Here is a 23,017-nt window from a genome sequence, read left to right on the forward strand (position 1 = left end):
GAGACACTGTAAGTTACCAGTTCCAAACACATCTATACAGGTATGAACCTTGTATATATTTCAAAGGACCTGGATGGAATGCTCAAAACGTTAGTGGCTTCTCTTCTCATTCTATAAAGTTGTGTGTTTTTGGCATAAATTTTAATATAAATTCAATTTTTAGTCTCATTCATGACTGGTTCCTATGGAAGAAAAAGTATTCCCTGTTAGTAGAAATTCATGTAAGTGGAGCTGGGCTGTAGCTCAGCTGGAAGGATAGACACAGACAAAAGCCTGGGTTCTATCCTCGGCGCCTTGTGAACATGCCATGGTGGCTCATGCCTGCAGTCCCAGCACTAGGAAAGTAGGGAGTGGGGGAATTAGGAGTTCAAGGCCAGCCTAGGCTCCTGAGATTCTGCCTTTTTTTAAAAAAAAAAATATTTATTTATTTGTTATGTATACAATATTCTGTCTGTGTGTATGCCTGCAGACCAGAAGAGGGCACCAGACCCCATTACAGATGGTTGTGAGCCACCATGTGGTTGCTGGGAATTGAACTCAGGACCTTTGAAAGAGCAGGCAATGCTCTTAACCTCTGAGCCATTTCTCCAGCCCCGAGATTCTGCCTTTAAATAAGTAAACAAGTACATAAGTAAGTAAGTAAACAAACAAATAAATACTAAATGCCAGGGAATTGGCTTGGGTTTAGCGCTATCATAGGTTGGAGAATACGTGCTTTTCCCCTGACAGGGTACCCCTGTGCTGCAGATGCTCAGTTTACAATCTCCTATAACCACTGGGCTGAGTTTACGACTATCGTATTTGTACATCTGGCCACGTGCAAAAATACATTCCTTGGCCTAAATCAAGTTGCTGTTTTAGACATTTCTTTATTCCCTGACACAATGTGCTAGGGCATGTGAGCCTGGGCTATTTATAGTCCAGGATCAATTTTCAGAGGACTTGGTGGCAAGCACTGCTGGAGCTGGGAGCTGGCAGCCTCACCTCATGGGTGAGGCCTGTAACACCATGGGAAGGTGCCTGAATTAGATGCTGGGAGGAGAAGTCTGCTCCCCCACTGTTTTGCTGAGGCCAGCCTGATCTACATAGTGAGGTCTGGACAAGCCTGGGATACACAGGGAGACCCTGTTTAAAGCAAAACAGAAACCTAACAATGAGAGAAAAACAAAAACAAAAATTAATAAATGGGGCCAAGTACACAGGCCTATAATTCCAGGACTGTGGAAACTGAGACAGAAAGGTCATAAGTCTGAGGCCAACTTGGGCTACCTAGCAAGACCCTATGTCAGAAAAAAAGCAAACAATTGATCCCCTCCAAAAGAAAATAACAGTAGTTGGGCAATGAGACAATTCTCCTTTCTTTTTTGTTTATATGAATTTTAAAAATGTATCTTTGAGCTGAGGAGGTAGCTCAGTCGCTAAGAATACTTGCTTTGCATGCTCCAAACCCCGAGTTCCATCACTAGTACCACATAAACTGTTATTCTGAACCCAGCAGACAGGAAGACCAGGAGGTCAGGATCACCCTTGGTTAATGTTGAGTGTGAGGCCAGCCTGAACTATAATGAGACCTTGTCTCAAAAATAAAAAAAAAAAAAAAACCTAACATGTTATAAATTACCACATTTTGGGAAATCACAACTTAATTGAATGTCCTTCCCATTTCATTGCAGATATGGGTAGAATAGAGCTCAATGAAGTGGTACACTAAGGACAAGTGGAGGTCAAGCTACACTAGGTCAACGACGATCCTATCCGTTGACTCTATCTGATCACAGGTGTCCTGTGACTTCTCTATACCTTCCACCCTGACTTGGGCAAAAGTCAGCAAGGCTGGGAGCAGCCCAACAGTCACGAAGCGAGTTGGGCGTGGCGCTTGGGAGTGATTTGGAAGTCAGTGTTTCTGAGCTGGGGGATCTCACTTCCATGCAGAAGGGGAGAAAGACACAGCGGACAGACAGATGCAGGAGAGGACTGTGGAATGCCTGGGAGAGATCTTTGGAGCTGCACCCCCCAAAGATGTGCAATCCATAGGTGAGGCCTACGACTTGACGTCAACCCAGAGGCCACAGAGGCAGGGAGGGTTCTGGCCTGCCATGTGTGTATCTGGACTTGCCAGGAGCTCACTGCAGGGAAAAAGTCCTGGTTGTTCTCTGCTTTGCTTCCAACCTGAAACTTTGCCTGGATTATTCCACCAAGCCACTATTTTTATAGGAAGAGAAGGGGATGAAACAAGATAGACCCTGTAGCCTCCTGGTCAGATGTCTGCACCTAACAGGGTAGAGTGGAGTCAGGAAGAGAAGAGGAGTCCAGGGAGAAACTCCAGAGGAACCTTGGAAAGAGCAATCTGAGCAGAAGCCAGCCCTCTGCAGTGGCTCCTGGTGTGGTCGTAAATAGAACACGGCAGCTCCCTGGCACTTAGTGCCCCAGTAAAGCAGGCAGCAGACTACGGGAGGGCTCTAGACTGTCCTCCAGTTCTGGTTGGTGGCTTTTCTTCTAGAGAAAAAACCTAACTTGACTAGAAGTCAGGCTAGCAGTTGGCTCTTGGTTGAGTTTAGGTGGATAGAACCACCTTGCCTCTATGAATCCCAGCTCTAAGCATGTACGGGAACCCTCTGCCCTGCACTTTGGGGCAGATTCCCTTGCGGGACACTCACCGAGGCTCCTCAGGCACTGTCACCTGGTCCTTTTCCCAAGTAATAATGGGGACTGGCAGCCCTTCTGTGTGACATTCAAAGCGTGCTGTCCCATTCTCCTCCACGGTCTGGGACTCTGGGTGCAGAGAGAAGTCAGCGAGCGCTGGGGATAAGCAGAGTGAGGAGAAAGAACGAGCGTGAAGGTGTGAACACAGTATGCATAGGGACACAGAACATAGAGCCAAGCAAATCCAGAACAAGGCAGACACATTTGGGGAGCAGAGGGAGGATGCCAAGTGATACACAGGTGGGGAGCAGAGGGAGGAGGCCAAGGGATACACAGGTGGGGAGCAGAGGGAGGTGGCCAAGGCAGACACAGTTGGGGAGCAGAGGGAGGTGGCCAAGGATACACAGGTGGGGAGCAGAGAAAGGAGGCCAGGGATTTCTACTTAGATGGTGCTGAGTAAATTCCAAGGTCCTCCTGCTCAGCATCACCATCATGCTCATACTATAGGTACATTTCTTAGTAACATGTGCTCTAGAGAGCCCTGAGGGTCCAGAGCCAGAAGGATAGGGGTTGGCTATATCTCTGTGCACAGCACTGATAGGGGTCGGCTATATCCCTGTGCACAGCACAGATAGGGGTCGGCTATATTCCTGTGCACAGTGCTGTGTGGGTGGGAAACACAAAGAGACAGCTCTGGGGCCCTGACCTCTTCCTGGCAGAGAAGCTAATCCTATACACTAAAACTCAAAGAGTGGGGAAAGGATGGTGAGGGGGTGAAGACACAGTTGAAGGAGCCCTGAATGGTAAGGGCAGATAATAGCAGGAAGGGACCCACTGAGCAGGACAGGACAGGAGGCAGGGAACCTGGGTTGGGCTTCTGGTTCTAGTGTGGGTAACTAACCGTAGTTCTACCCCCACCCCATCCCTTCCCTTTGGTCTCCAAATCTCAACTTTCACCCCAGATGCAAGCACTTACTGGCAAGCTTAACCACAGCAACCTGGCTGGCCACGACTCCCAGTGGGCCATGTGCCAGACAGGAATAGCTGCCCTCAATGACCTTCCATGTTCTAAAAGCTTCCTCATCAGCACCGTCTTCTGGTTCTGGAGGTGAGGACAGCCACAGGGAGCCGTTGGGTAGCAGGTGCAGGTGGTCATGCTCCAGCACGGTGTCCCCATCCTTGCTCCATGTCGCTCTGGTTGGTGGTCCAGCAGCAGTAGCCCCCAAACTACAGTCCAGCACTGCAGCCTGCTGGGGGCCCAGGACCACTTGCAGTGGCCCTGCATCACAGCTCAGCTTGACCGGTGTCTCCTGGGGCAACAGCAGCTCCCCTGTGAGGAGGAAGAACCACTAGGGCTGTGGGCGGGTGGCCTCCTGGTCGCTGAGACACACCACCTGGTACCAATCACTTATGGAAAGACCCTGTCTATTAAAGCCAGTTCTTCATTTGCTAGAAGTTCCTTCCTTCTTGGGTCCCATCTTCCCGGAACATGACTTCTTCACCTACCACAAACCCTCGCTCACTGCAGTCTATCACAACAGCCGGACAGTAGATCAGACCCAAATGTTTGCTTTCCACCTGATAAGCGGTGGCTGTTTTGTTCAGTCAGCAAAAGGGACGAAGAGCTCTACAGGCTAGTACACAGAGGAACCCTGGGAGTGTCATGCCCAGTGCAAGCCGCCTGCCACCAGATGCCACAAACTTTGTGAACTCATCTCTGGGAAATGTCCAGAGATCAACGGTTACCAAGGATTTTGAGCAGAGAGGAATAGGGGAGCGACTGCTAAGGAGCACGAGGTTCCCTTGGGGTGAAAATGTTCTAGGCTTAGACAGCAGTCGAGGAACACAACTTTATTAGTATATTAAAAACCACAGGGTGGAGGGTGCGGTGCGGAGGAGACTGCTGGCACAGCACACATGAAGCCTGGATTTGAACCCCAGAGCCACATAAGTGGGGTGGGTGGTGCACACCTATAATCCCCAAATTCTGGAGATGGAGCCAGGAGGATCGATAGCTCGGGTTCCTCCTTGTCTTCAGCTATATAGCAACTTGGATGCCTGCCTGGGTTGCATGAAACTCTCAAAAAAGCATACTCGTACACGTGGCAAATTCTATGTAAATTGTATCTTGGTTTAAGAAATACATAGCAATTCTTTCCTTTAGGGCTGTCATGAATGCCCACTGCAGCATTGCCTGGCTCTGTGTGGTGCGGCTCAGTGGTTTTATTCCCTCTGCAATCCAATGGGTCATCTCCACCACTATTACCCAACTAACTACACACCACAAGCTAGAAAAATGCTGTAGGTGGAAAACTCTGAGAAACGTGCTATGAGGGTAAAGCAAGTATGAGCATGCGTGCCTGTGTGTATGTGTATGTATGTGCGTGTGTGTGCGCGCGCATGCACATACTGCCTGTAGACCCTAACACTGCCCCTGCCACAAAGGAAAAAGAAGGAGGATCACACATTACCCTGAATCAAGACAAAAATCACAGAGGGAAATATTTCTTGTCATAATTAATGCTTCAACAGGGCCTGCCCATCATCATAATAGAGCAACGGTTCTCCATGTGAGTCCATCATCACAACTGAACTGCTATCCCCCTGTCCCATAAAAACTCAGTAGCCCAAGGTCGCCCCTTAGTCTCTGGCCTAACCAGACCAAGGATGGAGATGACATCCTCAGTATGAGGCAAGTCCGGAGTGACAGAGCCACATGAAGTAGGAAGGCTAGGCATTCTGGGAGATGTATGCCTTCAGCTAAGCACTTCTTCCAGGTCTCAGGTTTTTTAATGATACAGAGATATTGGTTCTGGAGAAAACACAGCACCATCCCACACACACCCCACATGGTTTCATCTGTGTTCCCCTGCATACATGTTCTTCTGTCTGCCATGCTGGTCAACACCTAGACTCCTCTGTGTCCCTATTACTTCCTCCCCATAGCATTCAAAGAGGAATAAGATAGTCCATGAGCTAGACAGCAGTGCACACAGTTAATCCCAGCACTCGGGAGGCAGAGGCAGGTGGATCTCTGTGAGTTCAAGGCCAGCCTGGTCTACAGAACAAGTTTCAGGACAGCCAGAGCTACACAGAGAAACCCTGTTTCAGAAAAAAAAAGGGGGGGGGACTGGAGAGTTGGTTTAGCCATTAAGGCTATTACTCTTGCATAGGACCAGAGTTCAAGTCCCAGCACCCACATGGTGGCTCACATTTATAACTCCAGTTCTAAGGGATCTGAGGTCCATGCAGTTGAACACATACAGAGCGTAGCGTGAGCACAGTGGTCCAGTCAGCTTCCTGCTGACTCTTCATCCTTCACATTCCTTCCCTCATCCCTTGCCTCAGCTAGCTAAGACTGCCTTTTTCCTCCCCTGTATTATTGTTGTTATTATTAATTTTATGTATATAGGCATTTTGCCTGTATATGCCATGAATACATACATACACAAGCAAAACACTCATACACATCAAATACAATAAGCAACTCTAAACTTTTATTTCTTTCTTTCTATTTATTTTTCGCTATGAAGTAGCTCGAAAGGCAGGATTTGTACGAGTGATGCCAGGACACGGCTAGCACTAGCAGACGAGCTGGGAGTGAATAAAGGGTTCACCTTGCTGCCACTCCTCAGCTGCTGAGACAGCTCTAGGCTGCCTCCTCCTCACCCCCCCCCCCCCCAGCATCCTGGTATAGCTGCTTGCTATTTGTTATCCTCAGTGAACCCCATCTCATCCATGCCCTCACTTAAAAAGACAATAACCTCTGACTTTGCATGTACACTTACACGTGAACATGTACATACATCACAAACAACAGGTGCGCGCGCACGCGTGTGCGCGCGCGCGCACACACACACACACACACACACACACACACACACACAGATGGAGACAGAGAGATCAAGGTCTCAGTCTTGCCGCTTCAACTTCCAGCTGTCTTCACAGCCGGTGTCCTCTCTGGGACTCAGTTTCCACACATTTAAAATGCAGGTGCTACTGAGCCTCTGAGAATCAACCAAGTGCTGCATGTCAGAGGTTCAGCCCAGGGCGTGAAGGACATCGCTCAAGAAGTAGAGGGGCTCATTCGCTTTTGGTGGGGTGCTGGGGATAGCACTAACGGCTTTGTAAGGTTAGGCAAAAGCTCACCCGAAGCTGCAGAGGCGCATTCTTTAAGACCCTGGGCACATGGCAAGGAGTTACACAAATGCTCTTTGCGGCCCTTAGCACCCAGTCCTCTCTGTTTTTCTAAAGCCCTAGATTCCACGATTCAAATTCAGAGTTGTGGAAGGCAAGCATGGGCTCTCAGCCCAGCAGCTTCAAATGCTCTAGTCCCGAGGCAGAACTGCAGGCTTGGGTTTCAGAGGAGAAAAAGACCCACAGAACACGAATCCTCGAGCCCTCTGGCAGCCTCCCCACCCCCTAAAGCACGTCCGGGGCTTGGAAAATCCCCTGCCGCGCTGAACAAACAATGTGAACAGTTGGGGCCCGAGCAGCTGCTGGGTATGTCAGCAGCCTGGGCTCAGGCGGGCAGGACAGCCGCCAGAGGGGCTGGTGGCTGGCAGGGGGGCCCCAGGAGCTCCAGTTCCCTTCCTGAATATTCATGGATCAGCAGATGTCTGGCTTGACTACCTCAGAGGAGCCCAGCTAGGCGGAATCAGGGAAATCCACAGGGATGAAGACACAGAAGGACGGGGGTCCGTCTCAGAGAGGCAGCAGCACTGTGCCGCAGCCTAATGGACCCATTTCAGTGGCAACTTCCCCAAGTTCAAGGTCCAGTCCACGGATGAAGTAACTAGAGACCAGACACAGGGGTGCGGTGGGGAGAGCTGAGCAAACTGTCCTTTGACTTTCAGGAGATGAACCCGGAAGGGATGTGGGGGAGATGCTCCTGAGAAAGAGACTTCCCAGGGAGCTCTGCCGGGATGCCGGCCTCCCTTCAGGAGACCTGCCTTCCTCTAGGAAAGTTTTCCCCATGCCATTTGCGAGTCTCTTAAGCATTCTTCGTTCCTGTTAGAGCTGAAACAACGTCGTGCTCCAGCCATCATTTGGTCTTCTCCAGGACTTTAGGGCCAAACGTTGCTTGCACAACCTTGGCTTAGCTCCTTTTCTCCCTTTCTGTCTCAGTTTTCCAGCCTTAAACAGGGGAATCTCCAAACTCAAACATTTGCATCAAACTTCTTGGGCTAGGGAAGTAGTAGCTCAGGCCTAGCATGCTGGAGGATCTGGGGTTGATCCCTAGCTCTGGGTAATTGCAGCTTAGAGCTAGACACCTGAAATAGAAAATATCTGCCCTAGGGAGGTGGAGGCAGGGGGATTAGAAGTTCAAGAGCAGGCTAGAAACATAGCTCAGTGATAAGAGTGCTTACAACCCCCCCCCCAAAAAAAAGCAAAACAAAAAACCCCAAAAACTTGGATTTGGTGGCACATGCCTTTAATCCCAGCACTTAAGAGACAGAGGTAGGTAGGTCTCTGTCTACAAAGTGAGTTCTAGGACAGTTAGGGTTGTTGCACAGAGAAACCCTGTCTTGAAAACCAGAAACAAAACAAAGAGGAAAGAAAAGAGTACTTGCCTAATATGTTTGAGCCCCTAAATTCAATTCCTAACATGCGTACATAAAGTTCAAGGTCACCCACAATGACATAGGAAATTCAAGTCCAGTCTGGGGTACTTAAAACCAAATCAGAGGCAGGTGGAGCTCTGTGAGTTCAAGGCCAGCCTAGTCTACAGTGGGCGTTCTGGAAGAGCCAGGGCTGTTACACAGAGAAATCCTGACTTGAAAAACTAAACAAAACAAAACATAAAGTATGATTCCTCTGCCACCAAACCTGTAAGAGTGGTGACTGAAAGTGGGGGGACCTTACTTGTTCAAGGGACCTTGCTCCCCCACCCACTGCATGGCTGACTCCCAAGTCTTGTGTCCCAGTGTTTTCCTGTTCTTCTCTAGCACACTGCAGGCGTCAGAGACGCTTGCTGATCACCAGTCTTTAGCCTCCAAGGGTTTCCCCTCAATCCCCTAACAGAGATAAAGAACTTCTGTTTTGGGGATCCCCTGGCCATTTTCAGTCTTCTTTTCTTTTTCCTTCCTTTCTTTCTTTCTTTCTTTCTTTCTTTCGAGACAGGGTCTTTTGACTTAGCTCTGTCTGTCCTGGAACTCACATGGTAAGCTTACAGAGATCCTCCTACCTCTGCCACCTAAGGGCTACTAGGATTACAGGCTTTCCCCACTTGCCCTGCCCCTCAATCTTACTTTTCTTTTTCTTTGTTTTGGTTTTTTTTTCTTCTTTTTTTTTAAATTTATTTTTATTTTATGGGTACTAGTGGTTTTGCCTGTATGTATGTCTGTATGAAGGTGTCGAATCCCCTGGAGCTGGAGTTACAGACAGTTGTGAGCTGCTGGGGACTGAACCTGGGTCCTTTGGGAGAGCAGCCAATGTTCTTAACCACTGAGCCCTCTCCCCAGCCCCTCAATCTTATTTTTCAAACGGATATTTCTCTCTCTCTCTCTCTCTCTCTCTCTCTCTCTCTCTCTCTCTCTCTTTGAGACCTGGTCTCATTATGTGGCCCAGGCTGTCCTTGACCCTCCTGCCTCTACTTTTTCTCCCCCCAACCTCTGGCTTTTGAGACAGGGTTTCTCTGTGTAACAGCCCTAGGTGTTCTGAAACTCACTCTGTAGATCAGGTTGGCCGCGAGCCCACAGAGATCAGCTTGCCTCTGCCTCCCAAGTGCTGGGATTAAAGGCATGCGCCACGACTGCCCAATCTTGCCCCTGCTTCTTATACAGGTTTGTGCCACCATGTTGGGCTCTGAGAAACTCTTTTGCCCACTTAGGAGGACAAGTTAGATTTTTATGAGACCAATGAGAACCTAGTCAGGAAGGCAATTTGCTATAGCGTTCCAGGGTCTGGCTGGAGTTATTCCGTGAAGTCATCAGGAGCCTGAGTTGGGTTCCATTCTCCAGGGAATGTTCAAGAAGGACAGCGCATGTAGGTGGGGGAGGGAGAGTAAGGCCAAACATCAGAGCTTCCTCGCTGTCCTCCCTGACACCATAGGCCATTCTTCTTTCCCAAGAAACACAAGGCAGTTTCTTCCAGAGCCTTGGCCACCATCCTCACCACATACTAAGTCCCTCCCTCCAACAGCTGGATGTGGGGTCTGAATAGGTGGCATAGACACGAGAAAGGCCTCAGTCCTCCCTCTCTCTCTCTCTCTCTCTCTCTCTCTCTCTCCAATCCAGAGAATCAGTGTCATCTGGGGCGACAACAAAGCCACATTCAACATGGCTTGCCTCCTCCTGGTCCCCAATACTTGTGCCCACCAAGCCATACAAAACAAGCCACCCCCAAGTGAATACCTTGTGGTTCCCCTGGCTACTTCTTCCTAGAATGGCTTTGGAACTGTCTGATTAGGACACTTGTCCCTGCACTTCTTCCGGCCTTGAGGAAACTGCGTGCCTAGATTGCTGCAGTTACCACTCCAGACCATTTTTGAGACCCTTGTCTCATGTAACTCAGGCTGTTCTTGAACTCTATATGCAGCTGAGAATGACCTTGAACTTCTGTCCCCCTGCCTCTACCTCCCAAGTGCTGGGATTACAGGTTGGATCACAGGTTGGCACAGTGGCATGCTGGGCACAGCGCTCTACAAACTGAGCAACAACCCTGGCCCTGTTTTTGGCTTGACTTTCACAATCTCTTAGGGTTATATCCTAGTTGTCCTTTAGGCTTTAGCATCTGTAACAGTGTCTTGTGTAGAGCAGATCCTCTACTTAAATAGCTGTGTAGATATGCAGACCCTCTCAAGCATATCATAGAATTCTACCCTTATGCCTGTCCAAGCCTTGGCTTTGTTATCTGTGAAAATAGAGTAAATCCCTTCAGAGTTAGGAACAATCTGAATAATACAGACAGAATCTGCCTGGGATATTATTATTAGACACCTAATAAAATGCTTTAAAACCACCTAGACCGGTGGCTGGGGATATGTTCAGCTGGTAGAATGCTTACCTAGCATGCATGAAACCCTGGGTTTAGTCCCAACACTGTATAAACTGCATGTGTTGGTAAACCCTGTAATCCCAACACTCAGTGGGTAGAAGCAGAAAAATCAAAAGTTCAAAGCTATATAGTAAGTTCAAGGACAGCTTGGGCTACAATGGGCCTATCTGAAACAAGCAAACTAAAACCACAGAGAAACAGAACAGCAAATTCATAGTAAAATTTTGTCTAAATATCATTAAGGCAGGGAATCATTTAGCTTGCTGGTTCTGTTACACATCTCATATGCTTCAAAGTATTTCTTCTGGGCTGGAGAGATGGCTCAGTGGTTAAGAGCATTGCCTGCTCTTCCAGAGGTCCTGAGTTCAATTCCCGGCAACCCCATGATGACTCACAACCATCTATAGTGAGATCTGGGGACCTCTTCTTGCATGTAGGTGTATATGCAGGCTGAACACTGTGTACATAATAAACAAATAAATATTTAGAAAAAAAAAGGATTTCTTCTGAGTTCACCCTGTCTCCGCATATGAACTGTTGATGGGTGCCATAGCTCTGTCCTCAAAACAAGAAAGAGACTCCCCTATTAGTTGATCAGGAGTCCTGACTTGCACCTGGGAGAAAGCTTATTGGCCCTTGGCTTCCTTGACCCCAGTGACCTCGTGGTTCCTCCACAGCTACAGAAGTCCTACAGCTGGCCTGGCCAGAGGAGAATGCAGGACCCCAGGGTAACCTTTCTGGTTTTCCTTCCTGAACCCCACTTTCTATCCCATCAATTCTTCCCCCTGCCCTCCTGGGAGCCCCAGGCCTATCTGGCAGCCACATGTGTTCTGAATCTGGAATTCCAAATCTGGTTGCTGTACCTCAGAGACCGTGGAGTGAACAGGAGATGAGCAAAAGAATCCCACATCCTCGGACCAGCCAGAGAGAAAACTCAGGTCTAAAGCTGCTAACTTGTCTTATGTAAGAAGTGCAGAGGGGCGAACTTGTTATGCTCCCAGATCCCTGGGAAGAGTGACTGGGCGGTCTTACAAAGAGGAGCCAGGAGACTGGTAGGACCCAAGATCAGTTTCTGAGTAATGTCAGAAAGCCACACAGGCTTCTCATCTGTAAAATGGACTCACAATAAATTCTTTCTATTACTTTCTATTTTTTAACGGGAGTAACTTGAGTAGCTATGTAGACCAGGCTGGCACTTAACTCTCAGCAATCCTCCTGCCTCAGTCTTTCAAACACTAGGGTTACAGAGAGGCACCAGAATGCCCAGTTTCCTATGTCTCTTTGAGTGCTGACATTACATGATGATCATGAGATTTCTTAGTTTGAAAGAGATACTGTCAGGAAAATATCCATATATCAACATGTGATTAATGAGGCCATGGAAACACACACAGGTTCACACAAAGGTCTAGGTAAATTCCCTGCAAGAATCACTATCAAAAGAAGCTTCCTCATCTTTAGTCCCAGTACACGGGGGGCAGAGGCAGGCAGATCTCTTGAGTTCCAGGCTAGCCTGGTCTACAGAGCAAGTCCCAGGACAGCCAGGGCTACAACCCTGTCTCAAAACAAACAAACAAAAGACTTCTAGTGTTGACTTCTAGGAAGAACCTGAGACAGGGATGACAGGGAGGAGGCGTTCCAGGTGAGGTAAAGCTCCTATGTTCTCAGAGCTCTCTGGGTCCCCCAAGCCCCAAATTCTAACTTGAGTGGAAGGGGGAGCCCCACTCCTTCATATGGTAAAAGAGTACAGCTTCCAGTCACTGCTCTCAGACAGAAATCTTATTTCTAAGAGCTCACAGCCACAACCTCTGACCCATAGGCAAGGTCAAAGGACTGGGCATTGTCCTAACCCAGCCCCAGCCCTTCATTCTGGCCCACACTGACTCTTCTGGGAAGACTATTATGTTTGACTTTCTTCTTCACTCCTAATAGACTATATCTATAGGTGCAAGAGAGATGGCCCAGTGGTTAAAAACACTGGCTACTCTCTTCCAGAGGACCTGGGTTAAGCTCCCAGCATCCACATGATGGCTCACAACCATCTGTAGCTCCAATTCCAAGGAATCTGACACTGTCATCTGGTTTCCACAGGCACTGGGCACACATGTGGTGCACAGACATATTTGCAGGCAAAATGCCCATCCACAGATAAAAAACTGATAACAAAGAAAAACCCACTGATCTATGCTCACACCCTTCCCATTCCATTTCCTTAATATCTCTAGAATCCAGTGCCTCTGGCCATGCAAGCCACTAGCTGCCACCGTTCTGTATCCCCACCTCCTCCCCAGGAGGGCTTCTTGTCTCGCCCTGCACCCTCCACGCAGGCTACCTTGAGCTGATGCAAAGCTGGTCTGAAAACCTGCCCGTGACCCTCCTGGGTCTCAGGCCAGACTTGGTGGGACTAACACTGCTCTTTGGGAGCTGGGACTAGTTCCTTCCTTAGCCTCCTCTCTTGACACGGTAGTAGCCTACCCCTCCCCCATCTGCCCCACTCCCACCCCGTATTCTAACCGCCAGCCAGATTTAGCTTGATGCAATGATGTGAACGAAATCTCCTCCCAGTATTGGCACCCCCTGCTTGATCTGGAAGACTCCTCCCTCTGCGGGGCTGGCTCTTCCTCTCTCCATCAATTTCTTCAGAACCTTTCCTGATCTTCCCAGTATGGCTTAGGAGCCTCTCTTCCCCAGCACCTTGCCAGTCCTGGGCTCCGACCCTGACCCTGAGACTGACAGCCTGCCGCTAGGACCTTGTTTGCAACATTCTGGGCATCAGGCAAACGTTAACCTATAAAGACAGCCCAACAAATACTGTGAAAGAATGGATGACCTCTACTCTAAAGGGGTGTCCACAGACTGCAGAGGCTTAAACACTCAAAGGAGGTTAAGCCAGGGCAAGAATAGTAGTTGTTGTTAGTCATTCAGGTGGCCAGGAAGACCACTCTGCTCTCTGCCTGTATAGTGGGGAGCAGGAAAAGGCCAGTCTCCAGACTTTCTCCGGTGGCCCGGCCCGAGGCCTCAGAAGTATTTAATAAAGCGCGAGGGCGATTGCCAGCCAGGATCCCGCGTTACTGGAGCTTTGGGAAGAGCAGGAGGAGGAGGGGACACGCAACTATTCCTAATCCTTTGGGCTCCAGGAAGACAGACACCTCTCTGACATTTGCCCGCGCCACATTCACCTGACAACTCCCGGACCCCCAGCTTCTGCCGCCCAGCCAGCCCCACGCACCGAGCGGCCACCACCGGCTTCCAGCTGGGTCCACGGTCTCAGAGGGAAAGGGGCGTGTCTGGCTGGGCGAGCTAGGGTCCGAGCTGTTTCCAGCACTCTCCCACACACTGTTTTCCTGGAGATGGGCCTCGGGTTGGCCCGGCGAGGCTCCTTCCCGCCCCCCCCAACCCACTCCCGCCGTCCTCCCTGCCTCCCTCCCACGTGGCCTGGCCCAGTCTCTCTGGAAAGCCGCAGCAGCTGGAGAAAAATCCCCCTCCCCACCCCCACTGCCAAGTCCCTCCCCGACTCGCCCCGGACACATCCTCAACTCCCCCCTCGGCAGGGAAGGCAAGAAGTAATCGAACAAAGCGGGCAGCCCATCCCCCTCGCGGCCCTACCACCTAACCTCCCTTGGGCCGCCCCGCAAACGCACATCCCACTGAGAGTCAGAGGACCCAGGGGTGGCAGAAGCAGCTCTGGCACACACACTTGGACACTTCGTTACTCCCTCCCAGCCCTTTCTCAGATGTGTACAGTTGTGATCTTTACCCCTGACTCTACCATACGCTAGGACCGGGAGACTAGAGGGGGCCTTGCTGATCTCGTCCACGCTTCCCATGTCCGCCCTTTGGGGTGGGGCAGGAGTGACACGCGTCCCATCCAGAGACCAAATGTTGGGTCCGTTCACTAAAGCAACTGGTTTCCTGCCCTTCCCCCAACCCTCTCCGAACCCCAGGTCTGGGTCCACAACAACCCCATATTCCCCTACCGCTCTAGCTGGCCCCAGGGGCCACACCCACTGGGCAAAGTTGAGTGTGGTTTTTCTCACCGCCGCCCCCACCATGAGCAAGGACACTCCCCAAAAGCCAAGGCCAAATATTAGCACAGCCGCATCCAGTTACACACGCACCCGACACAAATGGAGGTGTAAGAACACACTCCCGCCCCGCCTGCTCTCTCAGGCACACTCGCGACCGCGAGACGCGTGCAGGCAGGGCAGAAGCATGCCCCGCTTAGAGCTACCAGCGCCGCAGCCACCCTCGCGCCGGCGATGCCACCCGGCGCCTTAGGCACGCACTGTGGACACATTCTCCCGCAGGACACCCCCACCCCGACACACAGACACGCACACCTCACACACACAAGGTCCACGCGCAGGGGGACACGCACGGAAACAGCAAGGACACACACACCCCCTGCGGGCAAGTCCCCGCATCCCCCGGCGTGCAAACATCGCGGGCGCTGGGGACGCCCACTCGCGACTGCGGCCACCCCGGGCCCTTACCGCGCGCGGACAGCAGGCAGAAGGTCAGCGCCAGGAGCCCGCGGCCCGTGTCCGCCCGCGCCATAGGGCCGGGCTTGGGCCGCCGCCGCCGCGTCCGGGCGCCTGGGCCGCCGCCGGGGGAGGGCGCGCCGGGCGTCAGTGGCTCCGGGAGGCGCGGCGCCGCGGGCGGGGGCGCGGCCTCCGGGGCCCGGGCCCGAGCGGGGGCCGGCGCGGGGGCCGGGACCGCGGCCACTTCGCCCGCCCCTCTATCGCCATCTTGGGCGGGCGGCCCGCGCGGGGCCGCCCCGCCAGTGTGGCCACCGTGCCCCACAGGGGACCCCGCGCCAGGGCACCACCGAACTGCTCCTGCGCCCCACTCTGCACGCGGCGCCTTCTGCTCTCCCTCCTGGTCACCTCCGGCTTCTTTCTGTTCATCTTTTCACCTGAGCTTCTGGATCTTGTCCTTGTCATGACCCTACCTCAGGGTCTCCTCCATCTCTGTTCTAGGCTCAGTGGAGGCCAATTCATTGAGGCTCTGTCTTTTTCCACCTCACGTCTTGACCTGAGTCCTGCTTAGCTTCTCCACAGGTTGTACCAACAGACCCACAGGAGATACCACAGTCCCCTCTACCTCTGTCATCCCAAGCTGAAGGTTCTCTTGGCTTCCTTCCTTCCTCCTCAGTTGCCAACCCAGTCCGGACTGTGTTCCGCCTCTCTGAGGGACAATGAAGACTTGCTTGGTCCCATTTTACCCACCTGCATGCTGGGAATACTGGGGCTTTGAGGGTGGACTTTGTGAGGGCAGGAGGCTTAGAGCAGCAGGTGCAGGGCCTGCCCTTGTGGTGTTGGGTCCTCTTCCCCTTTTCCGTCCCATTGTGTGGTTCTCATTTTCAGGTCTTCTCCACATTTCTCTAATTGACATAGCCAGGTCACTTGCCTCAGTGTCTTGTCAGGCTGGACTGGGGAGAGGAATGCACACACAACGGCTGTTTAAATAATGCCACATATGAGACTGAAGAGATGGGTCACTGGCTAGAGTGCTTATTGCGTTTGCAGAGGACCTAGGTTTGGGTTCCAGCACCCACTCGGGCAGCTCACATCACTCTGTAACTCTCGCTCTGGGAGTTCTGATAGCCTTTGGCCTCTGTGACACTAGTACCTACAGGCAGACACACATTGCCTACAATTATAAAACGAACCTTGAAAAACAAAACCAAGGGGCTGGAGAGATGGCTCAGTGGTTAAGAGTCCTGGCCACTCCTCCAAAGGCTCTAGATTCAATTCCCAGCACCCATATGTTAGTTCACAACTGTCTGTAACTCCAGTTCCAGGGGATCTGGCATTCTTACACAGACATACATGCAGGCAAAACACCAATACATAATAAATAAATAAATCTTTTTATATATAAAAAAAAAACAACCAAAACCAAGAATCTATGGATAGTGATGGCTCACACTTTTAATCCCAGCACTCTGGAGGCAGAGATGGGCGGATCTCTTTAAAGACCAGCCTGGTCTACAAAGTGAGTTCCAGGACAACCAAGACTGTAATACAGAGAAACACTGTTGTGAAAAGACAAAACAAAGCAAAGAAACAAACAAACAAAAACCCCACCACATTGGAGGCTGGAGAGATGATGACTCAGTGCTTAAAGTGCTCCCAGAGGACCTGAGTCCTGGTCCCAGCACCCACAGGGCAGCTCACAACCATCTGTAGCTCCAGTTCCAAAGGATCTGATGCCCTCTTCTGGTCTCTGTGGGAGCTGACACACACGGTTCATATAAACTCATGTAAATATACATACACATGGTGTTCCCATGACTCAAAACCGTTTAGTTTCTGACTTATGTGCTGCTAGTTAGCCCTTACTATGTCTTTAGGAACACTTTTGGACTGTACCTTCAGAGAGAGGTTAAGACTGTACTCTCAAATCCATCATATAGTCAAAGATGACCTTGAACTGATCCTCTTGCCTCGGCCTCTAGAACGCTGAGATAACAGCTATGCACCACTGTGCTCCATTGACAAGTGATGGGGGCTGAACCCAGGGCTTCACAAATGTCAAGCAAGCACTCAGCCAACTGAGCCACAGTCCCAATGTTTGTACTTTACATAACTAATGGAATCTGGCATTGCCCCATTTCCTGCTCAGTTTTATTTTATTCTAGATTCACCATTAGCATTTAACTTGAGGGATGCCCCTTCCTTGAGGCTGAGTGATCCCTTGGTCCTCAAGGCTTTGATAGGCCCTCATCTTTATAGTAGTGATGCTGAATGGACCAGCCTGAGTCATCTCCAGATTTGCATATCCAGGTACCTGCTCAGTAGTCCACATCCTGATGTCACTTCCAGGCTTCGCTGTCTCAGTTCCAAACACCAACATCCTTCCTGTAGCTCAAATCTAATTTTTTTAATTTCAACACAAATGATGTGTGTGTATGTATGTGTGTGTGTGTGTGTGTGTGTGTGTGTGTGTGTGTGATCTGTGTGGGGGTTAGGCATGATTGCCACAGTGCAACCTGGAGGTCAGAGGACAGCTTAGTGGCATTTCCCTTCATCTTTTACGTGGGTTCTAGGAATTGGCCTCAGTTTGTTGGGCTTGCACAGCAGTCCCCTCTACCTGCTGAGCTTCTTCATGACCTTGCAGCTCAAGTCTGCATCATATCATGCATTCCGCTTTGATCCTTCCCCACCTGATTGTCCATCCTGCCTTGATCACACTCCTCACCTCTCCCCTGGATTGTAGCTGTAACCTCTTTGGCACCTGGCTGTCACCTTTTCCCCTTTCAGTGCTTTGATCCATACAGCAGCCAGTGAATTCCTGTCAGGACAAGATCATGTCACAGTTCTGCTCAAATCTCATCGGTGGCTTCCGTCTCAAAGAAAAAGCCCAAAGTTTTGTCTCTGACTCTCCCTTGAAACTATCTTGTTTGTTTACCCTTTCTCCAATCACACTAAATCCTTCTCCTCCAGCTCCAAGACTTTGCCCAGGACTGGGGATGAAGTTCAATTCTCATCATGAAGAAAACGAGGAAGAAGAAGAAGAAGAAGAAGAAGAAGAAGAAGAAGAAGAAGAAGAAGAGGAGGAGGAGGCAGAAGAAATAGTGAGGAGGAGAAGGAGGCAGAAGAGGGGAGGAGGAGGGGGAAATGATGATAAACTTTCCCTACCCAACACAGGTTGAGCACTTTACTTTTCCATACTACACATTGTTAAGAAGCCTTCCAGGAGCTGGTGTTGGGGGATAGTCAATCACACTGTGAAACTTGAGTTTGCATTTGCATTGATTAAATAAAATTAACCTTGGGTTAGGCGGCTGAGTTAGCAACTAGTCGACAGAGAGTAATCATAGAGCATTAGAGGGCATTCCGGAGACATAGAAAGACACAGGAAAGGGGCTGGAGAGATGGCTCAAAGGTTAAGAGCATTGCCTGTTCTTCCAAAGGTCCTGAGTTCAATTCCCAGCAACTACATGGTGGCTCACAACCATCTGTAATGAGGTCTGGTGCCCTCTTCTGGCTTTCAGGCATACACGCAGACAGAATATTGTATACATAATAAATAAATATTAAAATAGAAAGATACAGGAAATAGTAGGGAGGGATTTGGAGTGGCGTAGCTTTTGTCTGGTTTAGCTGAGCAGAAGTGTGGGTCTTTCAGAGACACCAGCAAGAATAGAAGGTCAGCTAGTTGCGACCCAGCTTCTCTGAGCTAGCAGGTTTTTACCATAGCCTTTGAATCTTGAGTCTTATTTATAAATAGAACAATAGAGATTCAGTTAAGGCTTCTTTCAGCAGCAGCAACAGCCAGTGCCTGCAGAAACAGAATTTCCGCAGGCTGCAGCCTGAGTGGCCAGGTTGCTGCTAGAGAAGCAGGTGGGTAACTGTGGAGTTGCGATTGCTGCCTGAGACAACAGTAGATTAAGGCACAGATGCTGTGCTGAAGTTCAAACAAGCCGGGGGTGTAGCTTGGTTATTGGAGAGCTTGCACAGCATGCGTGAAAACCTGAATTTAGTCCCCAGCACTGCATGTTCAGACCTACCTTTAATCTCAGCACGTGAGAGGCAGAGCCAAGAAGATCAAAAGTTCAGTGTCATCCTCAGCTATTTAAGGAGTTCAAGCTCAGGCTGTGATACATGACACCTGGTCTCAAAAACAAAATAAAAGATCTCTTGCAACTTCCCCTCCTCTTCCTGTTCTCCTTCCCTGTTTTTTTTTGTTTTATTTCGTTTTAATTTTTTAGATTACATGTATGTATTTACTTATTTATTTATTTATATTTGTGTGTGTAAGCACGCCACAGAGCACATGTGACCGTCAGAGAACAAGTTTCAGGAGTGAGTTTTTCCTTCTACCTTGTAGGTCCCAAGGTCGACAGGCTTGATGGCCATCACCCTCACCCACTGACCCATCTCACCCACCCCCTGCTTTGTTCTTGTCTTTGTGTTTAATATTCTACATTTGACTTAGTCTGAGCCCCCACACCCTCTGTCCATTCGAACCTCAGAAGGATAGGACTTTCTGCTTGCTAGGTTCACAGCTGACCTCTCAGCACGTAGACGAGTTCCAGAGCTTAGAAGAGTGCTGGGTAGGAGGTATTCACCACTCAGTGACAAGAGAGTCCTCAGAGGTGTGGGGTGGCAGAGAGGGCGGGGGCAGCAGGAAGGATGCAATGTTTGTGGTGGGGGACTTTGAACCGCTGATGAAGACTTCAGCAAAAGGTGGGTGGCTCTAACAGGAGTAGCCGAGTACAAACCTCTGGGGCTCCTAGTGCTGCAAGAACACAGGACACCTTCCAGTAGTGGCTGTTTGGACATAGAATGTGGCCGAGAGGTTAAAGGGTACTTGATGCTGTTCCTAAGGACCTGAGTTCGTTCCCGGTACAGAAGTAGTCAAGCGGCTCATAACCACCTATAACTTCCAGCTCCCGGGGATTCATTACCCTCTTCTGGTACCTGCATGCACACACACACACACACACACACACACACACACACACCACACATACACATACCATACACATATATCAAACACATACACCACACACACACACACACACACACACACACACACACACAGTCTTAAGGAGAGAGGGTTCGGATCCACTGATGTCCACACATACACCACTACACTCTAGTTGGAACACAGAGCTGAAAAGGGTTCCCTGCCTTCCCTGTGTAGTGTTTGGGCTACCGAGTGCAGCTCTACTGCTCTATGGTTTAGACTGGGAGCCAGGAGTCATGCCAGACTTGGTGAAACAGGGAGGGTTTTCTAGGAAATCTAGACAGGCAGAACCCAGGAAGTGTGAACTGGGCCATGCACAGAGAGGCTGGGGATGGAAGGGAGGTCCTGCATCTTCCCTAAGCAGTTGAAGAGCTAGGTGTGGAATGAAAGTGTAAAGGAACCATCACTGCGTAAAGAGGTAAATTCCACAAGCCACCAAAAAGGTCCTTTAACTTTTCTCTATCCCAATCTCAGCTTTGGGGTGCAGCTCAGGGGCAGAGTGTGTGCTTAGCACATGCAGACCCTAGGTTCAACCACAGCACCCAAAAGTAAAAAGAAGGAATACAAATGCATTAGTACACAGACTCAACCTTCCCACCGCTGCGACACTTTATACATATTGTTCCTCATGTTGTGGTGACCTCCAACCATAAAGTTATTTTCATAACTGTAATTTTGCTACTGTTATGAATTGTAATGTAAATATTCTGTGGTTTTTGTTTTCTTTTTAGTTTTTCATGGCAGGGTTTCTCTATAGCTTTGGAGCCTGTCCTGGAACTAGCTCTTCTAGACCAGGCTGGCCTCGAACTCACAGAGATCCGTCTGCTTCTGCCTCCCGAGTGCTGGGATTAAAGGCGTGCGCCACCACCGTCCGGCTATTCTGTGTTTTCTGATGGTCTGAGGCGACCCCTGTGAAAAAGGTGGAGAGTGGGCATGGGAGAGGAGGAGGGCGGGGCAAGAGTGACAGGCCTGGGGCGGGGGCAGCCTAACCCAGAACAGTGAAGTAGAATGTGGTTCTCTGTAGACTTGGGTGACTTCTATCCTCTCTCTGGGTTTTGGTTTATCATTGGTGAATGATGCCACCATACCCAACTCCATTTCATTTATTTATTCTTTTAAATACTAAAAAAATGAAAATTCTCTGGCTCCTACAATTCATTTCCTTTAATAATCTAGGAAGCTTGCAGCCCTTGGCTGTTCCTGTGGAATTTCACGTGCAATTGGAAATTCAGAAGCCCTGGGGGAGCTGTTTGTGTAAGGTGTGTGTGTATTTTAGTTGGCTCCAGCGAAAGGATCTCTCTAAAATTAACCTCATTGCTTTTGTCTCAGCAAACTGACTTGGCCCCTCCGCACAGCTTCCCGGCTCCTGATGTTAGTGTCTGTTTTCTTTCACAGCAAATTTATGGCCATCGGTAGCCGCTGGTTGACACAGCCTTCCTTCACAGCTACCATGGGTTTTCCCCTCTCCATCCATTATTTCTTAGAAGCTTCTACTTTGGTCCCGTGAACTTTAGTGGCTTCCTGGGGTGAGGTGAGGACACAGCCTGTTATCTACCTGCGCCTCTAAGAAGTAGGCAGTGTTTGCTCCCCGTTTTAATTTTTGATCAAACAAACCAAACATTCTATTCTTTTCAGGTGGTCTCACAGAAAGCTTCCGAGTATGTGAGGAATGTTCTAAAGGCCGGTAAAGCTCAGTACAGTGGAGAGCATGGAGAAGTTAGCTCATTTGCTTAGGGTCACAGGACAGGTACTGGATCAGTGAGGCAGAAGGACAACTCTCAAGGTCAAAGCTCACATTCCTCTTCTCTCCCACCTTTTGGGGTTCAACCAGCGCTCAGCTTAGCTCTCTTGGCACTGACACTTTTTGTTTACACATCTGTCCCCACTACTAGACCAAGAGCCCTTTCAGAGGGGGAAAATCTGATTCTTTTGACAATGCCCTGATTCCCGGAACCATCGGCGTGAGCCAGTGGGATCAGAGTTAGCATTCCTGTTTTGTGGAAAAGGCCTACAATATCTCTGGGCTTCAATTTCATTTTCCAGAAAAATAAAAAACAAAAAAGACCTGGGAGTTTGTGCCTCACCATTTTTCTTATTACACAGTGACGAGCCAATTGAACATATTGGGGCCGGGGCAGTGGCTTAGGGGATAGAGCGCTTGCCGCCGAAGCATGGGGAGCAGAACCAGAGGCAACAAGATGGGAAACCAAACCGAGTATCCATGAAGCTCGCCAGACAGTTAACCAGGCAAGTGCTTTGGTGAACAATCAAAGACGCTGTCTCAAACGAGGTAGAAAGTGGGACTGACTCCTGAGTTTGTCCTCTGACCTTCACACTCCCACCGTGGCACCTTCTGGGAACTCAACGTACGCACGTCAGTAGTTTGTGTCACGAGGATGATGTGTCACCTGCTCACTCGGTAAAATGTGTCATTCCTACCAGTGGCCTTGTTACAGTTAGAGTTGCGCGATTCAAAGCAATGCACCGTACTGCAAGATCAGTACGTGCGTCAGGAAGGTGAAAAGAAGCTGGGGCCAGGCAGAGTCCGGTCACCATGATGGAAGCTTCTGGAACCCTGTCTTGCTCATGGCCCAGAACCTGCCAATCTCTCAAGATCCCAGAGACTGAGTCACAGTCCTTCCCCCACCCAGCATCTGTCATCTCCCTGTGGCTGTACAGCCAGGTCCTGGATAGCAGAGGGCTCCCACTGGCAGCTGTGAAGGGGTGGGGTCAGACCAATGGCAGCCGGCCAACTTCAGCTTCACAAATCACCGCCAAGCACCACCTCCTGCTCTCCAGTTTGGCTTCACAGCGGCTCATAGAACAAGTCTGGAAAACCCATGTTAAGTTAGGAACGCGCCAGCGAGGGAAAAAGAGGGTCGCTGGGAACCACAGCTGC

At 49.9% G+C, this 23,017-nt stretch overlaps 1 protein-coding gene across 4 annotated transcripts in view; it reads right to left on the bottom strand.

The window, feature by feature from the left end:
- Igdcc4 (immunoglobulin superfamily DCC subclass member 4) overlaps positions 1–15,251 on the bottom strand; it is a 35,467-nt gene extending 20,216 nt beyond the window's left edge. For all 4 annotated transcript variants that reach the window (XM_041679325.1, XM_041679326.1, XM_041679324.1 and 1 more), the window contains exons 1-3: positions 15,135–15,251; positions 3,620–3,973; positions 2,658–2,799 (exon numbers count right to left, since the gene is read on the bottom strand). In XM_041679325.1, coding sequence (XP_041535259.1) covers positions 2,658–2,799; positions 3,620–3,973; positions 15,135–15,198 — 560 coding nt within the window. In that variant the 5' untranslated portion in view covers positions 15,199–15,251. The remainder of the gene's footprint in view (positions 1–2,657; positions 2,800–3,619; positions 3,974–15,134) is intronic.
- Between the last annotated feature and the right edge of the window lie 7,766 nt (positions 15,252–23,017).

Source organism: Microtus oregoni, unplaced genomic scaffold, assembly GCF_018167655.1.
Source record: "Microtus oregoni isolate MIOR12 unplaced genomic scaffold, Mior012 000032F_ref0000030, whole genome shotgun sequence".
In the NCBI taxonomy this organism is placed as follows: Eukaryota; Metazoa; Chordata; class Mammalia; order Rodentia; family Cricetidae; genus Microtus; species Microtus oregoni.